Source organism: Sinocyclocheilus anshuiensis, unplaced genomic scaffold (genome assembly GCF_001515605.1).
Source record: "Sinocyclocheilus anshuiensis isolate Anshui unplaced genomic scaffold, SAMN03320099.WGS_v1.1 scaffold1626, whole genome shotgun sequence".
NCBI lineage: Eukaryota > Metazoa > Chordata > Actinopteri > Cypriniformes > Cyprinidae > Sinocyclocheilus > Sinocyclocheilus anshuiensis.
Window position 1 is genome coordinate 372,891 of NW_015547254.1, and position 22,195 is coordinate 395,085.

The 22,195-nt window shown below is 36.3% G+C and overlaps 1 protein-coding gene across 1 annotated transcript in view; it reads right to left on the minus strand.

Annotated features, from left to right (window-relative positions):
* Positions 1-5,571: 5,571 nt before the first annotated feature.
* vipr1b (vasoactive intestinal peptide receptor 1b) overlaps positions 5,572-22,195 on the minus strand; it is a 62,733-nt gene continuing 46,109 nt past the window's right edge. The window contains exons 7-13 of the mRNA XM_016503713.1: positions 17,006-17,159; positions 16,799-16,859; positions 16,607-16,679; positions 15,130-15,221; positions 13,833-13,962; positions 12,414-12,455; positions 5,572-6,717 (exon numbers count right to left, since the gene is read on the minus strand). Coding sequence (XP_016359199.1) covers positions 6,523-6,717; positions 12,414-12,455; positions 13,833-13,962; positions 15,130-15,221; positions 16,607-16,679; positions 16,799-16,859; positions 17,006-17,159 — 747 coding nt within the window. The 3' untranslated portion in view covers positions 5,572-6,522. The remainder of the gene's footprint in view (positions 6,718-12,413; positions 12,456-13,832; positions 13,963-15,129; positions 15,222-16,606; positions 16,680-16,798; positions 16,860-17,005; positions 17,160-22,195) is intronic.

A 22,195-nucleotide genomic window follows, 5' to 3' on the forward strand; every position in this document is an offset into this window, starting at 1 on the left:
TTTTTGTATCCATCTCCTGACTTGTGGCTGTCCACAACTTTATCCCGGAGATCTTTTGACATTGCCTTGCATTGATAGTTGATTGGTTGCTTCAGTTGCACTACCAAGGACTAAAATGCTCCAGGAAATCTCTTTTCATGCTGAGCGAATCAAAATGACCACAGCTGATCACAGTTGAAAGTCAAATGGCTTTGTGTGCCATTGAGAAGGTTATTCAGAGTGGACTGAGTAAATACAGCTAGATAAAACAAAAACTGTGTCCGTCTTGGTTAAAGTAAACATGTGATTACTTTAAAGGGGGTTGATTCTTTTCTATACCCACTGTATATAACGAATTGTGTGTTTCAGTGTGAAACACTGTTTTCAGGAATAAAACTAGGGCAAGCAGGCCTTCAAAGGTTGAGAATCACTGATTTACATAATGCTTAAAGGACAAAGTAATCAAAAATTAAATTATTTACTTGCATTTACCTACGTCATGTCAATGCAAACCATCAGCGCCCTCCTGAGCCCTAGTTTGAAAGCTTATGAAAGTATAGAACATACTGAATGTTGTTTGTATAGTACAGTATGATTTTCTACATAATTGTGTCATTAGCACAGAAAATCTCATGGTACTGTAGCCATCCAATCTGGCTTCACTAAGAAAAGCTTTAAAATTAATTTTGGGACCAAAAGCAATAGTAACGAGGATAATTGCATGCATTGTTATATGTGGGTTTATGTGTTGGACACCTAGGGAAGAGCTGGCAAACATCTGGAAATGACAATCAAAACCTCACACACAATTACAATGACATTTACACATCTGCCAACATGAACAAATACCTATTTACTGAGTTATGAATAGAGAGTCTCATTCAATCAGCCGCATATAGTAAATTCATTTTGAACTGGACAATATGTAGCAAATGCTGGTTATGATTCAGATTCCTGGAAAAACATGCAGATCTGAATGACTCATCTTTCTATTCACCCACACTATGAATTCACTTCAATTAATTTTCACTTTCAAATGTGTGTGGACTGGAACCACAACCTTGGCTTTGAATAGCAAAACAGTGATGAGAAATCCCAAAAAGCCTTTGTGTGAATGAATGGCTGAGGGACAGTGCCAGCATAACACATAAACGAATCAAATATTTTCTTGACTCATAATATACACAGTCCTACACTGTGCAATGTTTTCTCGGCTATGAAAGAAGGCTTTGAAGCTTATAATTGGTTCAGCGCACAATTTACAACCAAGACAAATAGTAGAGCCCATGTTCACCGGTTAAATAGCAGCAGAGTCAAACATCTGAGGAGAATATTACAGGACTTGTACAGGAATCAGCAAAGCTATACAGTCACACAGAACACAGAATGGAAAAGAACACACGGTCTCTAGATGTGTTTTTAAAAGTTTAAAAGCTATAACCTTTCAAGACACATACATTCATCTATAATGCATCCCTTATGAAAAACATGGCTATTGTAGGCTAGTTAAACTATGGTTATCACAAATTAACCATGGTTTTGCTATAGGTCTAATAACCAGAGCTTAACCATGGTATTTGTAGTAAAACTGTGGTTATACAAATGGTAATCAATCTGCCAAAAAAACATGGTTACTACACTTTTACTATAATAAAACCATGGTTAATTTACTTAAGGGATGTTTACATATAAAAATATTTGAAGTAGAATGAAGTAGAAATCAAGAACATGTTCGTTCACACTGAATGCTGACTTATTTAAAAAAAAACGAGATAAGCGGTTTTAAAAACTGAACATATTTTGCTTTACATGGTGTCTAAAAAACTTGCTGCGTGTACCGAGACGATAAAGCAACAAAAAATGTCGTTTCAAGTGTGTGTGTGGGACTCAAATGCATCTTATCAACACCACGGAGCCTGAGGCAAGTCAAGCTTTCTCTGATTGGATACTGTCTGACAGGTCGAGCTCCAGTCACGGTTCCCAATCACGTCTGTGAGGGTGAAAAATCACTGGCTCAAACAAATGACCAGATCATCTCCCATTTCTGCTGGAGTTTTTTCTTATATGTCATGCTTTTACTGCATGGAAGCCACTGAACACAATGTTATATGCTGCATTGATTTCACACGGAGGGCACCCAATGGGGGCCATTTCTTACAATATCAGGTCGAGCCAAGCCAACAATACAATGGCACAGATTTGGCATTCTTAAAGCAGGTTTGGTTCAGCTCAAAGCTGAAACTTGTTGAACAGTGGTTGTGCTGAACATCCATGGGTACTTTGGCTCATGAATATTTAACAATGGACATGAATACTGAAATGTGGCCTGCAGCTAGGCACCTGTTAACAGCCCTTATGTGTAAAGCAGCAAAAAGAGCATCCAAAAGAATGACTAAATACTTTCTGTTTTACTATAAAACACTTCTGTTAACACATTTTCAATTTAGGCTGGGCTCGTTGGCATTGAATAAGGTATTTGTCACTGGCATTATTCATTAGCTTATTTGCATATGTTCCATTAATCGTGTAAAACAAAGCTGCAATAAATCTACATAACAAACTGAAAAAAATGTCGCTGAATCCTTTGGATCAACCAAACAAAATTTCTGTCAGGACCACTATCGTCAAAATGATTGATACCCACCCCCCACCCCCACCCCCAATGGTAAACAGAACAGAACAAAGCAGATATCAGTAATGTTCTTAATAATATTTCAGATATCAATAATGTTCTTAATAATATTTAAGTGTAAAAAGGAGTCTGATTCAATGAGAAATATCAGAAAGCCAAGTCCTGACTGTGGCGAAAGGAGGAGTTGGGGATGGAGGAGGGTAATTTGCTCCTGAGCAAGCGATAAATCTGCTGAATAATACTGAATAGACCTTAAATAGGAATGTCATGATAGGCGTCATGTTCCTATAGGTAGATGTGGATCAGCTGAGAGTCAGCTGATGCAAGCTTAACTCACGTGACCTGCCAGAACTAACACTATACGCTTCATTTAATTGTTCGATCAGGCAGAAATAGCTCAATTGCAGGTTCTGCTCTGCTCTTTTTACAATTTATTGAATTCAGTAAAGTAGGTGCCAGGTTTGAGGCTTATTTTAATACAATTCTAAATGAATGAGGAAAATATATATTCAAGGAACATCAACAACATATTTCCTGCCAAAAAAAAAAGAACATTTGCAGAAAATGTAGTCACCACCAGGCCATCCAAGATGTAGATAAGTTTATGTAGATAAATCACAAGACATTAATTGGTTGACTGGAGTCGTGTGGATTACTTGTGGATTATTTTGATATTTTTTTATCAGCTGTTTGAACTCTCATTCTGATGGCACCCATTCATTGCAGAGTTCATTGTAATGCTAAATTTCTCCAAATCTGTTCAGATGAAAAAACAAACTCTTGTATATGGCCTGAGGGTGAGTACATTTTCATTTACGGGTGAACATAGAGACTGTAACATTATCTGTGAGATGTTGTCACTGCATTTATGCCTAAACCGAAGCAGAGACCTTTGAGAGTGGCCTTTAAAAGAGTAATTAGACGAATGATCATGTAAAAAAAACAGGACCAGCTGACAATGAGGGGAAACTGCACAGAGAAAATGAATTTCCCTCCATTGCTGACAGGAGTATGGGTTTTGAGTGTTTTACTTTGGCAATTCATAATGTTCTCAGCCGGTGTCTGATGATGAGTTATTGGAAATGGTTCTTTCGTGTCAGACCCCTGCTGATGTATACGTGTGTCATAATGTAACCCCGTTATGGTGTGACTTTAATTGGATTCACAGAAAACATAGTCCAAAAATTATCAAATGACACCCGAGTTCATTTTAGTATGAATACAAAAACAATTGAATACAAATTTGAGTTTTGCTTTTTGGGTTTGTGTTCGAGTCAAGTTCTAATTTTTTTATGAATTAATTTTTTCCATGGTCCACCTATAATGTTTTCCGAGCAAAACAAGCTTTGTGGATTTTCTTATTTGCTTCTAGCATTGTTTTCCAGACCTGTGGTCTCCAGATTTGAGGTCTTCGGGTCTTTTAAGTTTAAAGAATTTTAAAGTGCATGTCATAACCCACATTAACTTGTTTATATCGGTTGATTCCTCCTGTTTTGCTGAATGGCAAGGACAATAGAGATAAGGAAAAAGTCCAGTTTCTTGCAGGATTGACATCGAGTTGGCACAATGGATTGCTGCAATTATCTACAACTAGACAAAAGCCTCTAAACGTAGAAAAATGTGTTTTGGTGTTTGCTTCATTTGCTTCTATGCCCTTAATTTAATTCAGTGCTTAACAGAAGGCAAAGGCAGAATGGTTCTTCAAAGGATGTCTGGGATTTGACAGGCTCGGAGAGGAATTTATGTATTTTATGTACTGTGTATTTTAGTAGAGTGAAATTTACACAGCAAATAATTTATTTAGCTGAATCTCTCTGGGGAAAAAGGACTGTGACACAGGGCTTATTCTTGGTTTTCTTGAAGGCAGATGGAAAATAGAAAGGATTTGATATGAGAGTTTCTGTTGTAACCCAATGGATAAGCAGTTCTTTTGTAATTAATATTCAAGTGTGTCATTTCTGAGCAATGTAAATATACGGCTCAAGTTGTTTATTTAAAATTGTTGATCGTGAACATTCAAACAACAGTGGAAAATGGTCCCAAATGTTACAAAAATACATATACCATGTATCAAGCTTATTTAAATGTGGATACAAAAATGTTCACATGTACACATGACTGTAAAGAATTTGGGTCATGCTTTTTGTGAATTTATTACTTGAAATGCACCATATGTGTTGCATGCGGTATGGACAAATATTACTCACTTTCACAGCACAGATACACAGTTAATATACACAACATCCAGTTTTTCAGCTGTGCACTTACATATTATGCTTCACCTAAATTAATATACAATAAACAGCATATCTACACATTGTTCCAAAACCAGACAGCCTATACAGAGCAAATGATTAAAATAGGCACATTTTCCTATATGAATTTATATAAAGTTCACCAAGTACACTGCTAGCTATCTTTTATATATTGAAAATTACAACATTTTATTTAACATTTTTATAAGAATATACATTCTTTATTGTGGTAGATTAGAGGTAATCTGGCTAATCACACATTTAAAATAAACATATGTCATCAGACAATATTGGGCAGTGATTTGAGGCTTTAAACTCTTTTCATTAAATATATTACTATAACCTTTGCAAGAAGTCCCATTTGGTGTACATTCCCTTTATATATTCTATCAGATGTGACTGTACATGACTTTTTACACTCCACTGGAAACAGAAACCACAATCCAGAACTACCTTTATGTGGCACTGACCCAGTTCGAGTCGCTTTCCGGGACTTCACAGGCCGTGATCTGGCTGCAAGTCCATCTTAATGAGAAAAACTGTGAGACAAGAACATTGGTGTGACAGGGCAGACTGCTTTTTCATTTCCCTTTAGCTTGTACATAAACACAAAAATCCTTCTGCTTGAACAAGCACTGCAAGTTACCACTGAAACCAAAGGACGTAAAAAAAAAAATGTTGTGTCACAGTACAAAGAAAATGGTAAGTTTACAGCATTAGCATTACTGCAAAGATTTACAATGCACATAAGTACTAATTCCATTGTTAAGCATAAATTGGTCGACATGTATTATTCCAAAGATTAAGATTAATAATAAGCATTGTAAAAGCCTATGACAGTTCTATCAAGCTCCAACAGTGCCATCCTTGTCATCGTTGATCTCACAATTGATAGTTTGTTCTTTGCACAAAAGGATTTGACATTAGACCATTAAACCATCAATTCACGGCGATACACGGCACAATGACACTCAAACAAGCATGCAAAATGAATGTTGACACCGCTGGGATGACTGATCTGGAATGATAGTGCAGAGAAGGGCATTCGGCTTCGAAATGTGCCTAAACACACACACACACACTCACACAGGACTGAAAACATCATAAAAAAAAAATATGAACAACATGTTTCGAAGAAACATCACATTTGGTCTCTACAGTATATCTCCATATTGGATATTCAACAATCCACTTTTGGTTGCCTTTTTGTTTTTTAACTTGCCTCATAAGCAAAATACATAAGTGCAGTCCAGGTAAAGAATCCCTAACCTCTTTTTCCAACAACGTATCATCAGACATTCTTGATGATGCTGTTGCTTCAATGTCCCTGCAGATCTGAGTCGGGCACAAAATGACGGCAAAACTGCAATCTCGCTGCTCTCCAGAAGATCACTGTGGCTTTATTTACAGGTTTTATGTGTTGCTGAAGATGATCATTGCCTGTCCAATATCATGTTTTTCATACAAGAACCTCATTAAAGACTCCTATGGCATCAAATTGTGCTATGTTCAGCAAATGTAAGGTTTAGTATATCTCCAAATATTATAATACAGTCTGAAATTCAGAACTGAATTTCACTAGGACACTTCCCGAGCGTCTTCATGCCCTTTACAGTCTCATTCTGGTAACCATAACCCATTGTTGTAGATACTAAGTTAGACTGTGATGGACGTCTCGTCTTGACATGCGGATGCACGGCGAGTCTTGGGGCTGCAGCGAGTCAGCATGGAGATCTGCGTGCTGAAGTTGTTACCATTGCTGCCCATAGATGGGTGCTGGTATTTGGTGTCAGGACCCAGAAACCTTTCGAGGTGCCATCGCCTCCATTTCCTCTTGATCTCAGCTTGGACCTGAGAGCCAGACAAGTTCCAGTCTAATCAATTGATGGTGGATAAAACGTATTCATGCTCTACAGTTTTGCACAAAAACTCTACAAGTTACATTACGTAACTGTAAATAAGGAACATTAAGGAAGTAAAAATGGTTGCAACTGGGTTTTACACAACCCAGGCTCACTGGAAATGCTTGACTCGGGCTGTATTTTTGCAAAACTTGAAGTACACTTTGTATTTCGCTACACAATGTTTTAGGTGACATCCACATAAGGTGCTACAAGCGATTTAATTTTTCCTCCAATGCAAATGTTGGTTTATTAAAAAGCCCAGTGTCATGACAAAAAGCATGCTTTTTTTGCAAAAAGATACTGCATTGCTTGTAGCACAGCAGTTTTAAAGTGAAATCTCTATTGACTGGTGGTAAATTGTGTGTTCAGTTTTTCAGTTTTTGGATTCTGGCTGCCAATGTTTTTACCGTTGATCAGCTGGAGAAAAGATGTTTTGAAAGTGATTCCAACGATATCATTCCTCTGTGCCGTTATCGTTCTGGTGGTGTTGTGGACTAAATTTGGACTGATTTTTTAAACTGACTGATGTTTGGACTGATTTTTGAAAAGTGTTAATGCTGCTATCCAAACCTTGGTGTGCACCGAACAAGCAGAGTGAGACCCAACTTTTTAGGGGGTCTCAGTCCGCTTCCAAATAAACTGGTGCAGTTTGACTAAAATATATATATGCAACAGGGACCAAAGACATCTACACAAATCAAAAACAAGATGTGATGTCACAAGATGTGACCCTAAAACAACAGAATGCTCAAGCATACCAGATTCTTCTCGTCATAAGTGGAAAAATTCTCTCCCCTAAACCACGCACTCTCTGTTCTCTGCGGTGGCTTCTCCTGGCAGCAACAATCGTAGTCATGTCAAGTGTGAATTGAGTTAAGACGTGCTTTTCTTGGGCAGTACATAATGGCGCAAATACCAGTAAATTGACTACTGCAAACCTTAGTAAATCATGTTGCATGATTCATTTAAATACACTCCTCTCATAAATTTTGCATCTGAAGGGAAACTCCTACAAATGCATATGCAATAAGGTCAGCCGCAAAAATGACTGTCCACACCTTTTCATCACTATTTTTTACTGTATTTCTTTAGGACATCCTGACAGCATTTTTAATGCCAAAAGAGGGTTTGCACTGGTGCAAGCATTTAGTAAATCTGGCCCTAAATGTCTGGTGACCCTAAACGATTAATGCTCTCTCGCGTTTGAAAATAATGCTACAATAAGTCCTACCCTAAAAACAACCAATAGTGTTAATTAAAGCCAGCATGAGATACAACGTATTTGCAGAAGGAAGCAACTGTGCCATTTTAGCTTGCATCTAGTATTCTTTACTAGTCTACTATTCTTACTTATACTGGCTCCACATTGAAAGTGCAATGATGTATCAGGTGAGTTATCGAGCAAGTTTACTTCATCAGAAAAGCCATACATGTGGAGCTGGTTATGCGATGCAAACATGAAACTCTGTTAGTTTACAAATCATGCACTATGGTAAAAGTATTTTGAGATAGGAACATAGTATTGTGCAAGGAACAGTACAAAAATATTTATTTATTTATCAATCTGTCACTGTAATTATAATTTGTGTGAAAAGGAACAAAAGTTGTTTTACTGCCTCTAGTGTTCACCTGAAAAGTGTGATGTATTTCAAGTTTTGCACAAATGTAGTCACTTATTTCCAGTGATTGGGTTGATTTTTATAGTAAAACAGGATCATTTTACACATAGAAATCAGTTTAAATTTGTACACTAGTTGTTAAACTTCATCTGTGGGGCACAAACATGTGAAATTATTTGAATGCACCTGGAATAAAGTCTGCACCTGTGACCCTTTTATTTAATCTGTACTACAAGCAAAAAGGCCCAAGATGCTGTGAACATCCTTTGCCAGTATGTCTAGAGCTATTTGCAGCCTGTGTGAGCTAGCAGAATCTAAGACAATTACAGGCTTCAGCTTTTTTTTTTCTTTTAAGATCCTCTGTACTCTGTCTCACCTTCTTCACTTACAGTACAACCGGAATAAAGTGAGTGAGTGAGTGAGTGAGTGAGTGACGTGACATGTGGCCAAGTATGGTGACCCATACTCGGAATTAGTGCTCTGCATTTATCCCATCCAAATTGCACACACACAGCAGTGAACACACACACACCGTGAACACACACCCGGAGCAGGGGGCAGCCGTTTTTTGCTGCAGCACCCGGGGAGCAGTTGGGGGTTCGGTGCCTTGCTCAAGGGCACCTCAGTCGTGGTATTGAAGGTGGAAGAGAGTCCACCTTCATGTGGGGAGTGTACATTCACTCCCCACACCTACAATCCCTGCCGGTATGAGACTCGAACCCGCAACCTTGGGTTACGAGTCCAACTCTCTAACCATTAGGCCACGACTTCCCCCCTTTTAATGAAACTTCAATATAGGAAGAGGCTTCTGATCAGCTGTGACTGAGTGCACCTAAAGATTCTGTCTGTTTATCCATCCATCCGTGTCTTACCTCTCCATTCATGAAACAGTAGAGCACAGCAACCACAAAACCCTGTTAAAACAAGTGAAAGCAACTTACTCATATGCCACTGTAGGTACAATGAAAGTATTACAAGGTCATTAATTCAAAGCATTACGCACGGGAATGTGTAATGCTAGATGTCTAGAGATTCCTACCAGACTGTCTAGTATGACTGTGGCCTAAAAAATATGGGTTGGTGTGTCCTGTAGCACATATATTTAAATAATGGGGACAAACCCTTCCTGAATTCATGCCAGTCGTTCTGGTGGCTCTGCTTATGAAAGTTTTTTTATTCAAACGAACAGATTTTTTTCCATTTTGTTACATGAAGGTCACGTTTGAAACTGTCTTGAAAACCTTCTATCGTGCCTTCATATTTTTTCCCCCTTTTTTTGCAATTTTTGTCAAAATTTTAAAAATAGATTTGATTGTTTTACTCTTTTCCCAGACCCAGATTGTTAATATTCAGATCATAGGGAATTGTTTTTTTTTCATAAATAATTTAATATGAAATAATTTAAATATTTATTGTATGGAAATGGTTTAAATACATATTCAAAATTAACGACTCTCTGACTACAGTTGTGGCAATTGGTTTTTACCCTAATAAAGTTTTCTGAAAAGTTAATGTATTTACCTAATGAGGAGAAAGAAACATTTTCATAAAACAAAATTGGTAACTTTTTACAGTAAGGTTCCATTTGTTAACATTAGTTAACCACATTATTTTTTATTAAATAAAATAAACAAAGATGAATAAATACTGCAACAAATGAATTGTCCATTGTTATTTCATTGTCATTAACTAACATTAATTGTCTTTTCTAATGAAGCTCTATTAATGCAAAAAAGAGTGAAAATATTGTGTTATTGTTCGTATTTAGGATACAAAAATGTGCTAGTTTAAAATGCCTTAGCAAGACAAAGAAGCAAACATTTGAATAAAAAAAAAAATGTTAAATGTAATTTTTAAACCAATTTCCAACACAAAATTTAAACACAATAAATCATTCGCAAAGTGGTGGAAATGTCCATGACCTTAAAAATTAAATTGAATAAACTAGTGAGAATGTGAAAAGTGTTTATAAGAGAGTTTATTTTCTAAACATCCACAGGGCAAAAGTGGCCACAGTTGAGGAAACACCCAATTATGCCATTAAAAAAAACAATGGCCAATAGCTAAAGTGTGTGAGAGAGAGATTCTCTATGGAGACTGTTTGAGGAGCCCTGAGCAGTTCTACCAGACATCATTAAACTATTCTGCTATCTGAACAACAGTGCTACGATTAGCTTGAGAGCATTTCCTGTCACTGGCAACTACTGATATTTGGGCTCTACTTTTTTTTTTAGCGATTAGTTTGAGTGATTATCCTCAGACGATTATTCTCAGTGAATCTTCAGACGTACCTGAAATGACCCAAGAATGAGGTCAAACACAAGCCTTAGCTCAGTTTTTATGTTCTCAGGAATGAAAGCAAATATGATGAAGTTTATCCCAAAGAGTGGAATCAACAAAAGTGTGGATTTTGCCAGCCTCCTATAGAAAAGAAGAAGAAAAAAAATACCAGTAAATTGACTACTGCAAACCTTAGTAAATCATGTTGCATGATTCATTTAAATACACTCCTCTCATAAATTTTGCATCTGAAGGGAAACTCCTACAAATGCATATGCAATAAGGTCAGCCGCAAAAATGACTGTCCACACCTTTTCATCACTATTTTTCACTGCACGTCTTTAGGACATCCTGACAGCATTTTTAATGCCAAAAGAGGGTTTGCACTGGTGCAAGCATTTAGTAAATCTGGCCCTAAATGTCTGGTGACCCTAAACGATTAATGCTCTCTCGCGTTTGAAAATAATGCTACAATAAGTCCTACCCTAAAAACAACCAATAGTGTTAATTAAAGCCAGCATGAGATACAACGTATTTGCAGAAGGAAGCAACTGTGCCATTTTAGCTTGCATCTAGTATTCTTTACTAGTCTACTATTCTTACTTATACTGGCTCCACATTGAAAGTGCAATGATGTATCAGGTGAGTTATCGAGCAAGTTTACTTCATCAGAAAAGCCATACATGTGGAGCTGGTTATGCGATGCAAACATGAAACTCTGTTAGTTTACAAATCATGCACTATGGTAAAAGTATTTTGAGATAGGAACATAGTATTGTGCAAGGAACAGTACAAAAATATTTATTTATTTATCAATCTGTCACTGTAATTATAATTTGTGTGAAAAGGAACAAAAGTTGTTTTACTGCCTCTAGTGTTCACCTGAAAAGTGTGATGTATTTCAAGTTTTGCACAAATGTAGTCACTTATTTCCAGTGATTGGGTTGATTTTTATAGTAAAACAGGATCATTTTACACATAGAAATCAGTTTAAATTTGTACACTAGTTGTTAAACTTCATCTGTGGGGCACAAACATGTGAAATTATTTGAATGCACCTGGAATAAAGTCTGCACCTGTGACCCTTTTATTTAATCTGTACTACAAGCAAAAAGGCCCAAGATGCTGTGAACATCCTTTGCCAGTATGTCTAGAGCTATTTGCAGCCTGTGTGAGCTAGCAGAATCTAAGACAATTACAGGCTTCAGCTTTTTTTTTTCTTTTAAGATCCTCTGTACTCTGTCTCACCTTCTTCACTTACAGTACAACCGGAATAAAGTGAGTGAGTGAGTGAGTGAGTGAGTGACGTGACATGTGGCCAAGTATGGTGACCCATACTCGGAATTAGTGCTCTGCATTTATCCCATCCAAATTGCACACACACAGCAGTGAACACACACACACCGTGAACACACACCCGGAGCAGGGGGCAGCCGTTTTTTGCTGCAGCACCCGGGGAGCAGTTGGGGGTTCGGTGCCTTGCTCAAGGGCACCTCAGTCGTGGTATTGAAGGTGGAAGAGAGTCCACCTTCATGTGGGGAGTGTACATTCACTCCCCACACCTACAATCCCTGCCGGTATGAGACTCGAACCCGCAACCTTGGGTTACGAGTCCAACTCTCTAACCATTAGGCCACGACTTCCCCCCTTTTAATGAAACTTCAATATAGGAAGAGGCTTCTGATCAGCTGTGACTGAGTGCACCTAAAGATTCTGTCTGTTTATCCATCCATCCGTGTCTTACCTCTCCATTCATGAAACAGTAGAGCACAGCAACCACAAAACCCTGTTAAAACAAGTGAAAGCAACTTACTCATATGCCACTGTAGGTACAATGAAAGTATTACAAGGTCATTAATTCAAAGCATTACGCACGGGAATGTGTAATGCTAGATGTCTAGAGATTCCTACCAGACTGTCTAGTATGACTGTGGCCTAAAAAATATGGGTTGGTGTGTCCTGTAGCACATATATTTAAATAATGGGGACAAACCCTTCCTGAATTCATGCCAGTCGTTCTGGTGGCTCTGCTTATGAAAGTTTTTTTATTCAAACGAACAGATTTTTTTCCATTTTGTTACATGAAGGTCACGTTTGAAACTGTCTTGAAAACCTTCTATCGTGCCTTCATATTTTTTCCCCCTTTTTTTGCAATTTTTGTCAAAATTTTAAAAATAGATTTGATTGTTTTACTCTTTTCCCAGACCCAGATTGTTAATATTCAGATCATAGGGAATTGTTTTTTTTTCATAAATAATTTAATATGAAATAATTTAAATATTTATTGTATGGAAATGGTTTAAATACATATTCAAAATTAACGACTCTCTGACTACAGTTGTGGCAATTGGTTTTTACCCTAATAAAGTTTTCTGAAAAGTTAATGTATTTACCTAATGAGGAGAAAGAAACATTTTCATAAAACAAAATTGGTAACTTTTTACAGTAAGGTTCCATTTGTTAACATTAGTTAACCACATTATTTTTTATTAAATAAAATAAACAAAGATGAATAAATACTGCAACAAATGAATTGTCCATTGTTATTTCATTGTCATTAACTAACATTAATTGTCTTTTCTAATGAAGCTCTATTAATGCAAAAAAGAGTGAAAATATTGTGTTATTGTTCGTATTTAGGATACAAAAATGTGCTAGTTTAAAATGCCTTAGCAAGACAAAGAAGCAAACATTTGAATAAAAAAAAAAATGTTAAATGTAATTTTTAAACCAATTTCCAACACAAAATTTAAACACAATAAATCATTCGCAAAGTGGTGGAAATGTCCATGACCTTAAAAATTAAATTGAATAAACTAGTGAGAATGTGAAAAGTGTTTATAAGAGAGTTTATTTTCTAAACATCCACAGGGCAAAAGTGGCCACAGTTGAGGAAACACCCAATTATGCCATTAAAAAAAACAATGGCCAATAGCTAAAGTGTGTGAGAGAGAGATTCTCTATGGAGACTGTTTGAGGAGCCCTGAGCAGTTCTACCAGACATCATTAAACTATTCTGCTATCTGAACAACAGTGCTACGATTAGCTTGAGAGCATTTCCTGTCACTGGCAACTACTGATATTTGGGCTCTACTTTTTTTTTTAGCGATTAGTTTGAGTGATTATCCTCAGACGATTATTCTCAGTGAATCTTCAGACGTACCTGAAATGACCCAAGAATGAGGTCAAACACAAGCCTTAGCTCAGTTTTTATGTTCTCAGGAATGAAAGCAAATATGATGAAGTTTATCCCAAAGAGTGGAATCAACAAAAGTGTGGATTTTGCCAGCCTCCTATAGAAAAGAAGAAGAAAAAAACATAACAAATAGCTTTATGGGATACTTTCCTGTCATTCATAACCTGCACACAGTGCAGGGCTGCAAATGATATTATTATCAAGTGATATCAAAAAGCATATTACTGGAATAACAACATTAGTGATGCTGGGTAGAAAATTGCAGGTGCTTAAGAATTGAGTCTTGTTTTGTGTGAACTGAACAGTGGAGAGCTACTTAAGGACAAAGGACATTAAATCATCCGAACAGGGGCAGAGAGAGCCAGTGACATTTTAGATGATGAGATTGCAGTGCAGTGGGTTCTCGCTTGCTGCTGGAGAGGCCAGCTAAAATATCCACATATTTTATGCCCATGTTAAAATTACATAAGCTAAAATGTTTCTCATGTACCTCCAGTCCTCATCCTTCCGAAAAGACCAGAATAGTTGGTCTAAAGCAGAAGTTGTGCTTTAGATGCTGGTGTCCCCGTGAGACTTCATAACTATCTTAACCAACAAGAATCCCTTGGCCAACCAAATTTTGTTTTCTGCTGGTTTTGCTGGTTAGCTGCAGGCTGGTCTACCAGCTAGACCAGCACTTCCCAGCTTTAACCATTTTGGACCAGAATTTAAATGGATAGTTCACCCAAAAATTAAAATTCAGTCTTCACCACTTTCTTTCACCCATGAAAGCTCTGAAAGATTCCGCTCTATTCCATGCAATTACAAATAATGTAAACTTCAAGCTTCAAAAAGAATGCAAAAAAGTAATCATAATAAAAGTGGCCATATGACTCATTTGATAGATTCCAAGTCTTCTGAAGTCATATGATAGCTTTGAGTGAGGAAAAGATATTTTGAGAAATTTTAGTCACTATTATAGTCACAGGTAATCTTCTCCTTCGCTGCAGTTCTCGAATCTCATTCACATTTGTCAAGACGTCTCACACTAGGTTAACATCTCATTTAAAAGGGTAAAATCTCCTTTCGTGCTGCACAGTCATATGGGTTTAGAATGACATGAGGGTGAGCAAATGATGACAGAATTTTCATTTTTGTGTGAACTATCCCTTTAAATTTTATGCTGGTCCTCTCAGTAGGATGAGGAGGTAAAAGAGAACTAATTACAGAATTAATCTTATATGAATGCAAAAATATGTTTTTTGAATGGGTTCTGAATACTTACGAATATTGGTTTGATTCATTTCTCCCAATGTCAGGACAGTTGATCTTCTGCCGCAGTATCCGAATGATACAAATGAAGAGGATAAAGTTCATCTGTTGTTGGTGACAAACAACAAAATAACAAAATAGTGGGTGTTGCTATTTTGTAGAGCTTCATGATTAAGCACAAATTACTGAAATCACTGAGGGGTCAAAAAGCCAATGGTTCCAAAGCACAGTGTTTATATGTCTCAGAGAAAGCAGGGACTGGTGTCTGTTAGCAAAAGGAGAAAACAAAACTACCTCCTTGAGACGGCAGCGAGACAACATTAACTCTAAGTAGACGAGATGGACTGTAGCAAAAAACAAGCAATAACTGAGCAATAAGCATGTCTGAGTGGGGGAAGACGAGAAGAGCCTCAGTTTTCCAGCCTAACATAGCAAATCCCAGACACCATGAATAAATCTGCATTAACATTCCACTAGAGTGACAGATTGTCATTCTTTCTCTCAAGACCTTCTTTCTTTCTCTTAAATCTCTCAAAAGAAAAGCCAAGAAGGGCTTGTAAGAGTGTTTTTCACACCTTTCAGCCCTTATCGATATATCATGTATAATGTAAATCCCTAGAGAGATAACATCGCCATGGGACATACGTCAACAGGTTTGAGTGTTACTGACATCTTAACACTCAGCACTAAGCAAATCATTATATTGTAAGGGTATAAACAAACAGCCAAAACACAAAGTGAAACTCATGAGAGAGTGATTGCTAGGTATTCACAATAATTATTATAGGAGTTTAGAATTATTGGAGGGGAATAATATTGTTTATGTGGAGCAGCCCTAATAAAGATCATGAAAATTGGTGTTTCTTTTAGGGAAAAGCAAAAGACTATATATATATACCCATACTCTGAATTTGTGCTCTGCATTTATTCCATGCACACACATAGCAGTGAGTAATGAACAAACACACACCCGGAGCAGTGGGCAGCCATTTTTGCTGTGGCACCCAGGGAGCAGTTGGGGGTTTGGTGCCTTGCTCAAAGGTCTCACTTCAGTCATGGTATTGAGGCTGGATCATTCTGTACATTCACTCCCCCCGCCTACAATCCCTGCCAGTACCAAGATTTGAACCTGCGATCTTTGTGTTACAAGTCCAACTCTCTAACCATTAGGCCACTACCTAATGTTTACACTACCAATCAGTGAAGATGGATGAGATGTGTCCTAATATTGCAAGTATTGTCAGGAATGGCAAGACTGCAATTTATTTAACAAATGACATCATAACCAAGACATTTCTCATAAAAATAAATAAATAAATAAATTACATAAATTCTTCACAGGTTAGACAGGGGAACGTAGTCAGGCATACCAAGTGTAAGCTTATCTCCATGGCGACCATGAGTGACTGCAATCATAATGTACAATAACAACATTCTCTAATCATAGTAATGGTGACATATCATACTTTAGGTGTGAAAATGCATCTCACCAGAATTGAAGCTAATATTGGGGTTTTAATAATCCACCAGAATAGGTCAGAATTTTCAATTATATCCCAGCATCTGGAAAAAATGGCAAATAAATGTCATGTATACATTTTTGCTTGCAATGATGAGTAAGTATTTATGTCTTGATTTTAGCATAAAATCATTGAAGGCTTTGACTGATAGGCTTATCTTACCCGACGTCATTGAAGTAAGCCTTGGCAAAGCTCCAAGCCATGATGAAAATCGTTGGGCCTCCTAGAGTGAGGTGAAATGAGAGCATATTTCAGTCAATACATCAGCGGCTGCCTCTTTACATGGCTCACTGACATAATCATTATGTCAAAGTTTAACAAAAGAAGGTTAATAAAGAAACAGATGCACATAAATACTATGACACCTACCCCAACCAATCAGAATGTACCACCAGAAGTACTTCCTCTCTGAGAAGAAGGAGACGGCCAACAGAGCATGAAGATACAGACCTTCCACTAGCAGCCAGAAGAAGCTTGCCATAATGCAATACTGGAAAAAGACAATCACAGCTTTGCAGCCAACCTGAAAATCAGAGACAGAGGAAATGAAAATAGCTTTGAGAAGTCGTTCCCACCCTTGAGTGCTCTGAGGAGTAAGGACATCCTGACATTTACCACGGTGATAACAAATTGTAAAATACTGCAGTGCGACCACTGTATGCAAATGTTTTCCACAAAAATGAAAAACGTTTTGAATATAGCCGCAACAATGATCATTTCAGATATGTCGTTCTAAAGAAATCAACTCTTCATTCAGTAGTTTCCAATGAACTAACTACATCATACATATATTATGTACTACCATCGAGTGCTTTGTGAAATAAAATGAAATTGGAAAAAAGCAGATACAGCAAACAACTTCAGTTTTGGTTTACTGTTTGCAGTATGTAAAAGGGATGGTGCAAATTGTGGCTGATAATAGCTTTAATTAGCAAATATTTTAACACCACACTACTTTAGCGATATTCCAAGATCAATATTATAATATAAAAAGTGGATAACTATTACTTTTTGATAAACATTTATAATTTTCAGTGTGTGAACATTACTTTTTTTTTTTTTTTTGCAACTGTCAGGAATCAACACAAATATAATATCTAAAACTGCCTGTATTCTAAATGAATATTAGAGGATAATGTGCTGGATTAAACATAATGGAAATGTATCCTAATGCACCAAAGTCAACAAAACCATAAATACCAACAAAGAAACATAGGACCATAAATGGCTTTTTTAAGAAGGCTTTACACACTCCTCCCACTATTGCGATGGTGATGACATCATCTTAGCCCCCGTCATCACAAAAAGAAAAAAAAAAACATTGACAGTGAAAGTTATATATTTTAATTTCAATAAAAATACAATTTAGGGCAGATTTCCAGTTTGTATCAATAAAATGTAATTATGAATGAAGGCATTTTCCAGGCTGATATTCAGATGAAAAACAAATATTTTTACTTTAAATTTCCTTTTGCATTAAGTCTTCGGTACACATAAATGGTAATCTGTTTCTTATAAATGTCAAATCATTTAATTAAAAATTATAAATTAATTTGCAACATAATTTGCAAGTTCACGTATATTAAAATATATTTACGTATATATAATTTAAATACATAACGCATATTTAAGAATTTCAAAGTAAAGGAATTTATGGCTTTTCATTTGTAAAAACTTGAATATACATATACTTTTAATTCTCACATTACAAACCCTGATTACTCTAGGTAATTATGCATATGTCATGTATTGATAGCTTTCAGTCACGTGACCGGCTCGAAGACCTGGAGGGCAAAACCTGTCAATTTTCCATCCGTTTCACAGATGCAAATATTTAGATCACCTCTCAAAAGAATAAAACAAAGGTATGTGAACAAAATGCAAGTTTTGGCCATTTGCAATCCATATTAAGCACCCGCGGCAATATTTCAATCATTAAACAGTGAGACAAACGTTGTAAAAACACTTAAAGTGCCTTCATATATTTAAAACAGTAATATTAAAAGATCAAATTCAGTAATCACTATATTAATGATGCATAGTTTACATAGGCAAGCAGATTAGGTCGGAATATGAACGCAATCCGCTTAATGGTTCAGTGTTTTCCTTCTAATGGTTTTCTATGGGAAACCATTTAACGTGAAACTTTGCACATTGTTTATATTCTGGGTTCATATGCTTGCCTGTACAAAACATACATCATCAATAAGGTGTTTACTGAATTTCACCTTTTAATATCAGCATTTTACTACATTACTACTTAATGCAAACTGCAAAAAAATAACTGGCGGTCAGTGGAGCAAACCTTCGTTTTGCCCTCCAGGTGGGCGTTCCTATGAGTGTGTGATGTCACGTGAAAACTATCAATTGCCTAGCTAGTGCTTAATTTTTTTGGGTTCCTTTGACTTCCAAAATAGCAATTTAAGCACTGGTAATAATCTTTCATGAAAGCAGTGGTTTTATTTATATAGAACCTGTGGGAGGTAGAGAGGAGTTTGTTGAGGAAGGACAGTGAGACATGGCAGGCAGACTGCAGGAGAACTATAGACAAATAACTGTGAGACAAACACACAGCAATGAAATCAGACAGGAGGGTGTAAGTGGCTGAAGGTGAAAAGGAAAAACAGAGCAAAGATACAGCATCATGCTGAAAATGCCATGTCCTCCTGCTCAAAAGCAGAACGAATTAATGACTACTAACTTCTGACTGTTCAATACAAGCAAAACCATCATGCTGAGGCCCGTAGATGTGGTGCTGCACAACAGTTTGAACACAGTTAATGATCTGTGATGTTCATATCAAGATAACTACAATATATAGGGATGGACAAGATGGATCACTAGTTTGAAACTAGGGGCTGCAAAGAAGGTGAGAAGGATTTTTTTTATGCAAAAGCAAGAAAAAACAAATATTCAGTTACTCATAAGAAAGCTAAAATGTTCATTTCTCTTTCATTGCAAAGTACATACACTATTGTTCACAAGTTTCAGGGTCAGAAATACTTTTTTAAGAAAATACTTTTATTAAGCAAAGATGCATTAAATTGGTCAAAGGTGACATTAAAGGGGTCATATGATGTTGCGAAAAAGAACATTATTTTGTGTATTTGGTGTAATGAAATGTGTTTTCCAAAGAGAAAGGAAAAATTGAAATCACATCATATGACCCCTTTAAAGACATTTCTAATGTTAAAAATATTTCAAATAAATAACTTTCTATTCATCAAAGCATCCTGAAAAAATATGTATCATGGTTTCCAAAAATATTAAGCATTGCAAATGTTTTCAACATTGATAAAAAAAATGTTTCTTGAGCTCCAAATCCGCATATTAGAATGATTTCGGAAGGATCATGTGACACTGAGATTGTGCTGAAAATTCAGCTTTGGCATCACAAGAATAAATGACATCTTAAATTAAGTACATCTTAAAATAATAAATAAACAAATAAAATACTTACAAAATCTTTTTTTACCACACCTTATAAATTAGTTTGTGTACATAAATATAGTCACATCCTGTGTGGTGAACGGAACCTAAAATCACCTGTTGAGAGTTTGGTGGAGCCTAATTGTACAGAACTAGCTAAAGATTAACAAGTCGAGTAGTTGTTTTGACACCCACCTTGATTTTGAAAGTATGTAGTTTTGCACATAAGAAAAAAACTCTGTTTTTCTAAAAATACTTCTTTGAGCTCCATGATCCGAGGATCAAAGATTCTCAAGATTCTCAAGATCTTAAACTCCGTTCCTCTCTGCAACACGTTGAAAATGAGAGTGCATGCCTTACAGGCAGGAGAAAAGAATTGGGTGGATGAAACAATCGACAGTTTAGACAGCAGAAGGCTCTGAATGATGCTTTCTGCTTTCAGGCGTGTAAAATGAGGCAGCACAGGATGAATGGATCTGGCTCATAGTTCTAATACGCACAAATCATCCCAAATTACTATGCGAGACGCAGCCTCTTGCTCAGAGCACGAAATCCCTGAAATAGATAGAAATCTTTTGCTGCAGGCTCGACCACACATGGTTAACAAACACCTTCTGCTGAGGCGAACCTCTCAACAGCCTTTTATCATGCATTTATTATGTATCATAGATAAAAACCACTGCAACTAATTCTTTTTATAAAGCTGTTTTCTGGCAATCAGTCATTCTGTCTTTTCCCATGAGCCTACTTTTATTTAAAGGTGAGAATAACGTTAATAAGGCAGCTTGACACATAACCTAGCTGTGAATATGAACTGATTCCACAGGAGATTAGTAATATTTCGCATGCAGATTAAGTCTTTAAAAGAGACTGATGTAAGACTTTTAAGGAGCACTTTTTAACCACGTAGTTCTTCATAAAAATGTAAGGATTGTAATCTATAGGCTCTGTAAGGAGTGAAAGGAGACCTGGGTTCAAATCTAAAAAAAAACTGAACTGACAGCTTTATATCTTCCAACTGTGACTTTATATCTCACAATGTGACTTTACATCTCTTAATCAATACTTTATTTCAACAACAACAACAACAAAATTATATCTCATTATTGTGAAATTATTTTGTATGAAAGCCTGCTTCATCTTCAGAATACATTTTTTTTATCTTTCATTTGTGACTTTACACATAACACAATGTGAGTGTATATGTCATAATAACAACTTTATTAGACTTTATATCCCACAGATATGACTTTAAATCTCACAATGTGCCTTTATATCTTCCAACTGTGACTTTTTATATCTCGTAATCGCAACTTTATTTCACATAACTGTGGCTTTATACCTCTCAATGTGACATTATCTTGTAATAACGACTTTATTTCGCATAATTGTGACTTTAAATCTCACAGTGTGCCTTAATATCTTCCAACTGTGACTTTATATCCCATAATTTAAACTTTATATGTCGTAATCACGACTTTATGTCCCACAATTGTGACTCTGTCTCAAAATTAAATAAATAAATAAACAAATAAATAAATACATAAAGCAAGCTTTATTTTCTATCCCACAAGGATAGAAGATTGTCTCTGATAAAAAAAAAAAAAATTTTTTTTTTTTAAATCACAGACCTAAAAAACATTCTGGGAGCCGTTAAAAAGAATCATGGAGAGGATGTAATGAATCATATCAATATGAAAGGCTTTCCTTTCAACTGCCCTTGCGTTCTGCAGGAACTATTACAGTATCTTGCTTGCCTGGTTTACAATGCTTGAAAGCTTGCTTGTAATTTTTGCAAGAGAAATAAAGCCACAATATGACTTCAAATATATATTTTACATTGTCACTTTATATCTCACAATGTGACTATTTTGAAATCATGTCTATGAATTATTTCTAACAGTTGCATTAGGGTTTATCACAATGTGACTTCTTTATTGTAAACTTCATTTTCTACTCCAAGGTGGAAAAAGCTTTCATTTGCCATTTTGTCCAGTGGGATAGACAGATAGATTGATTTTGTTTTACAGAAAATAGTCATATGAGTCTGGAGCGACAAATTTTCAGCAAACGACCTGTGAAAACAACGACTCGATTAGACGGTCTACATTCAGACATGTGCATCCTTTG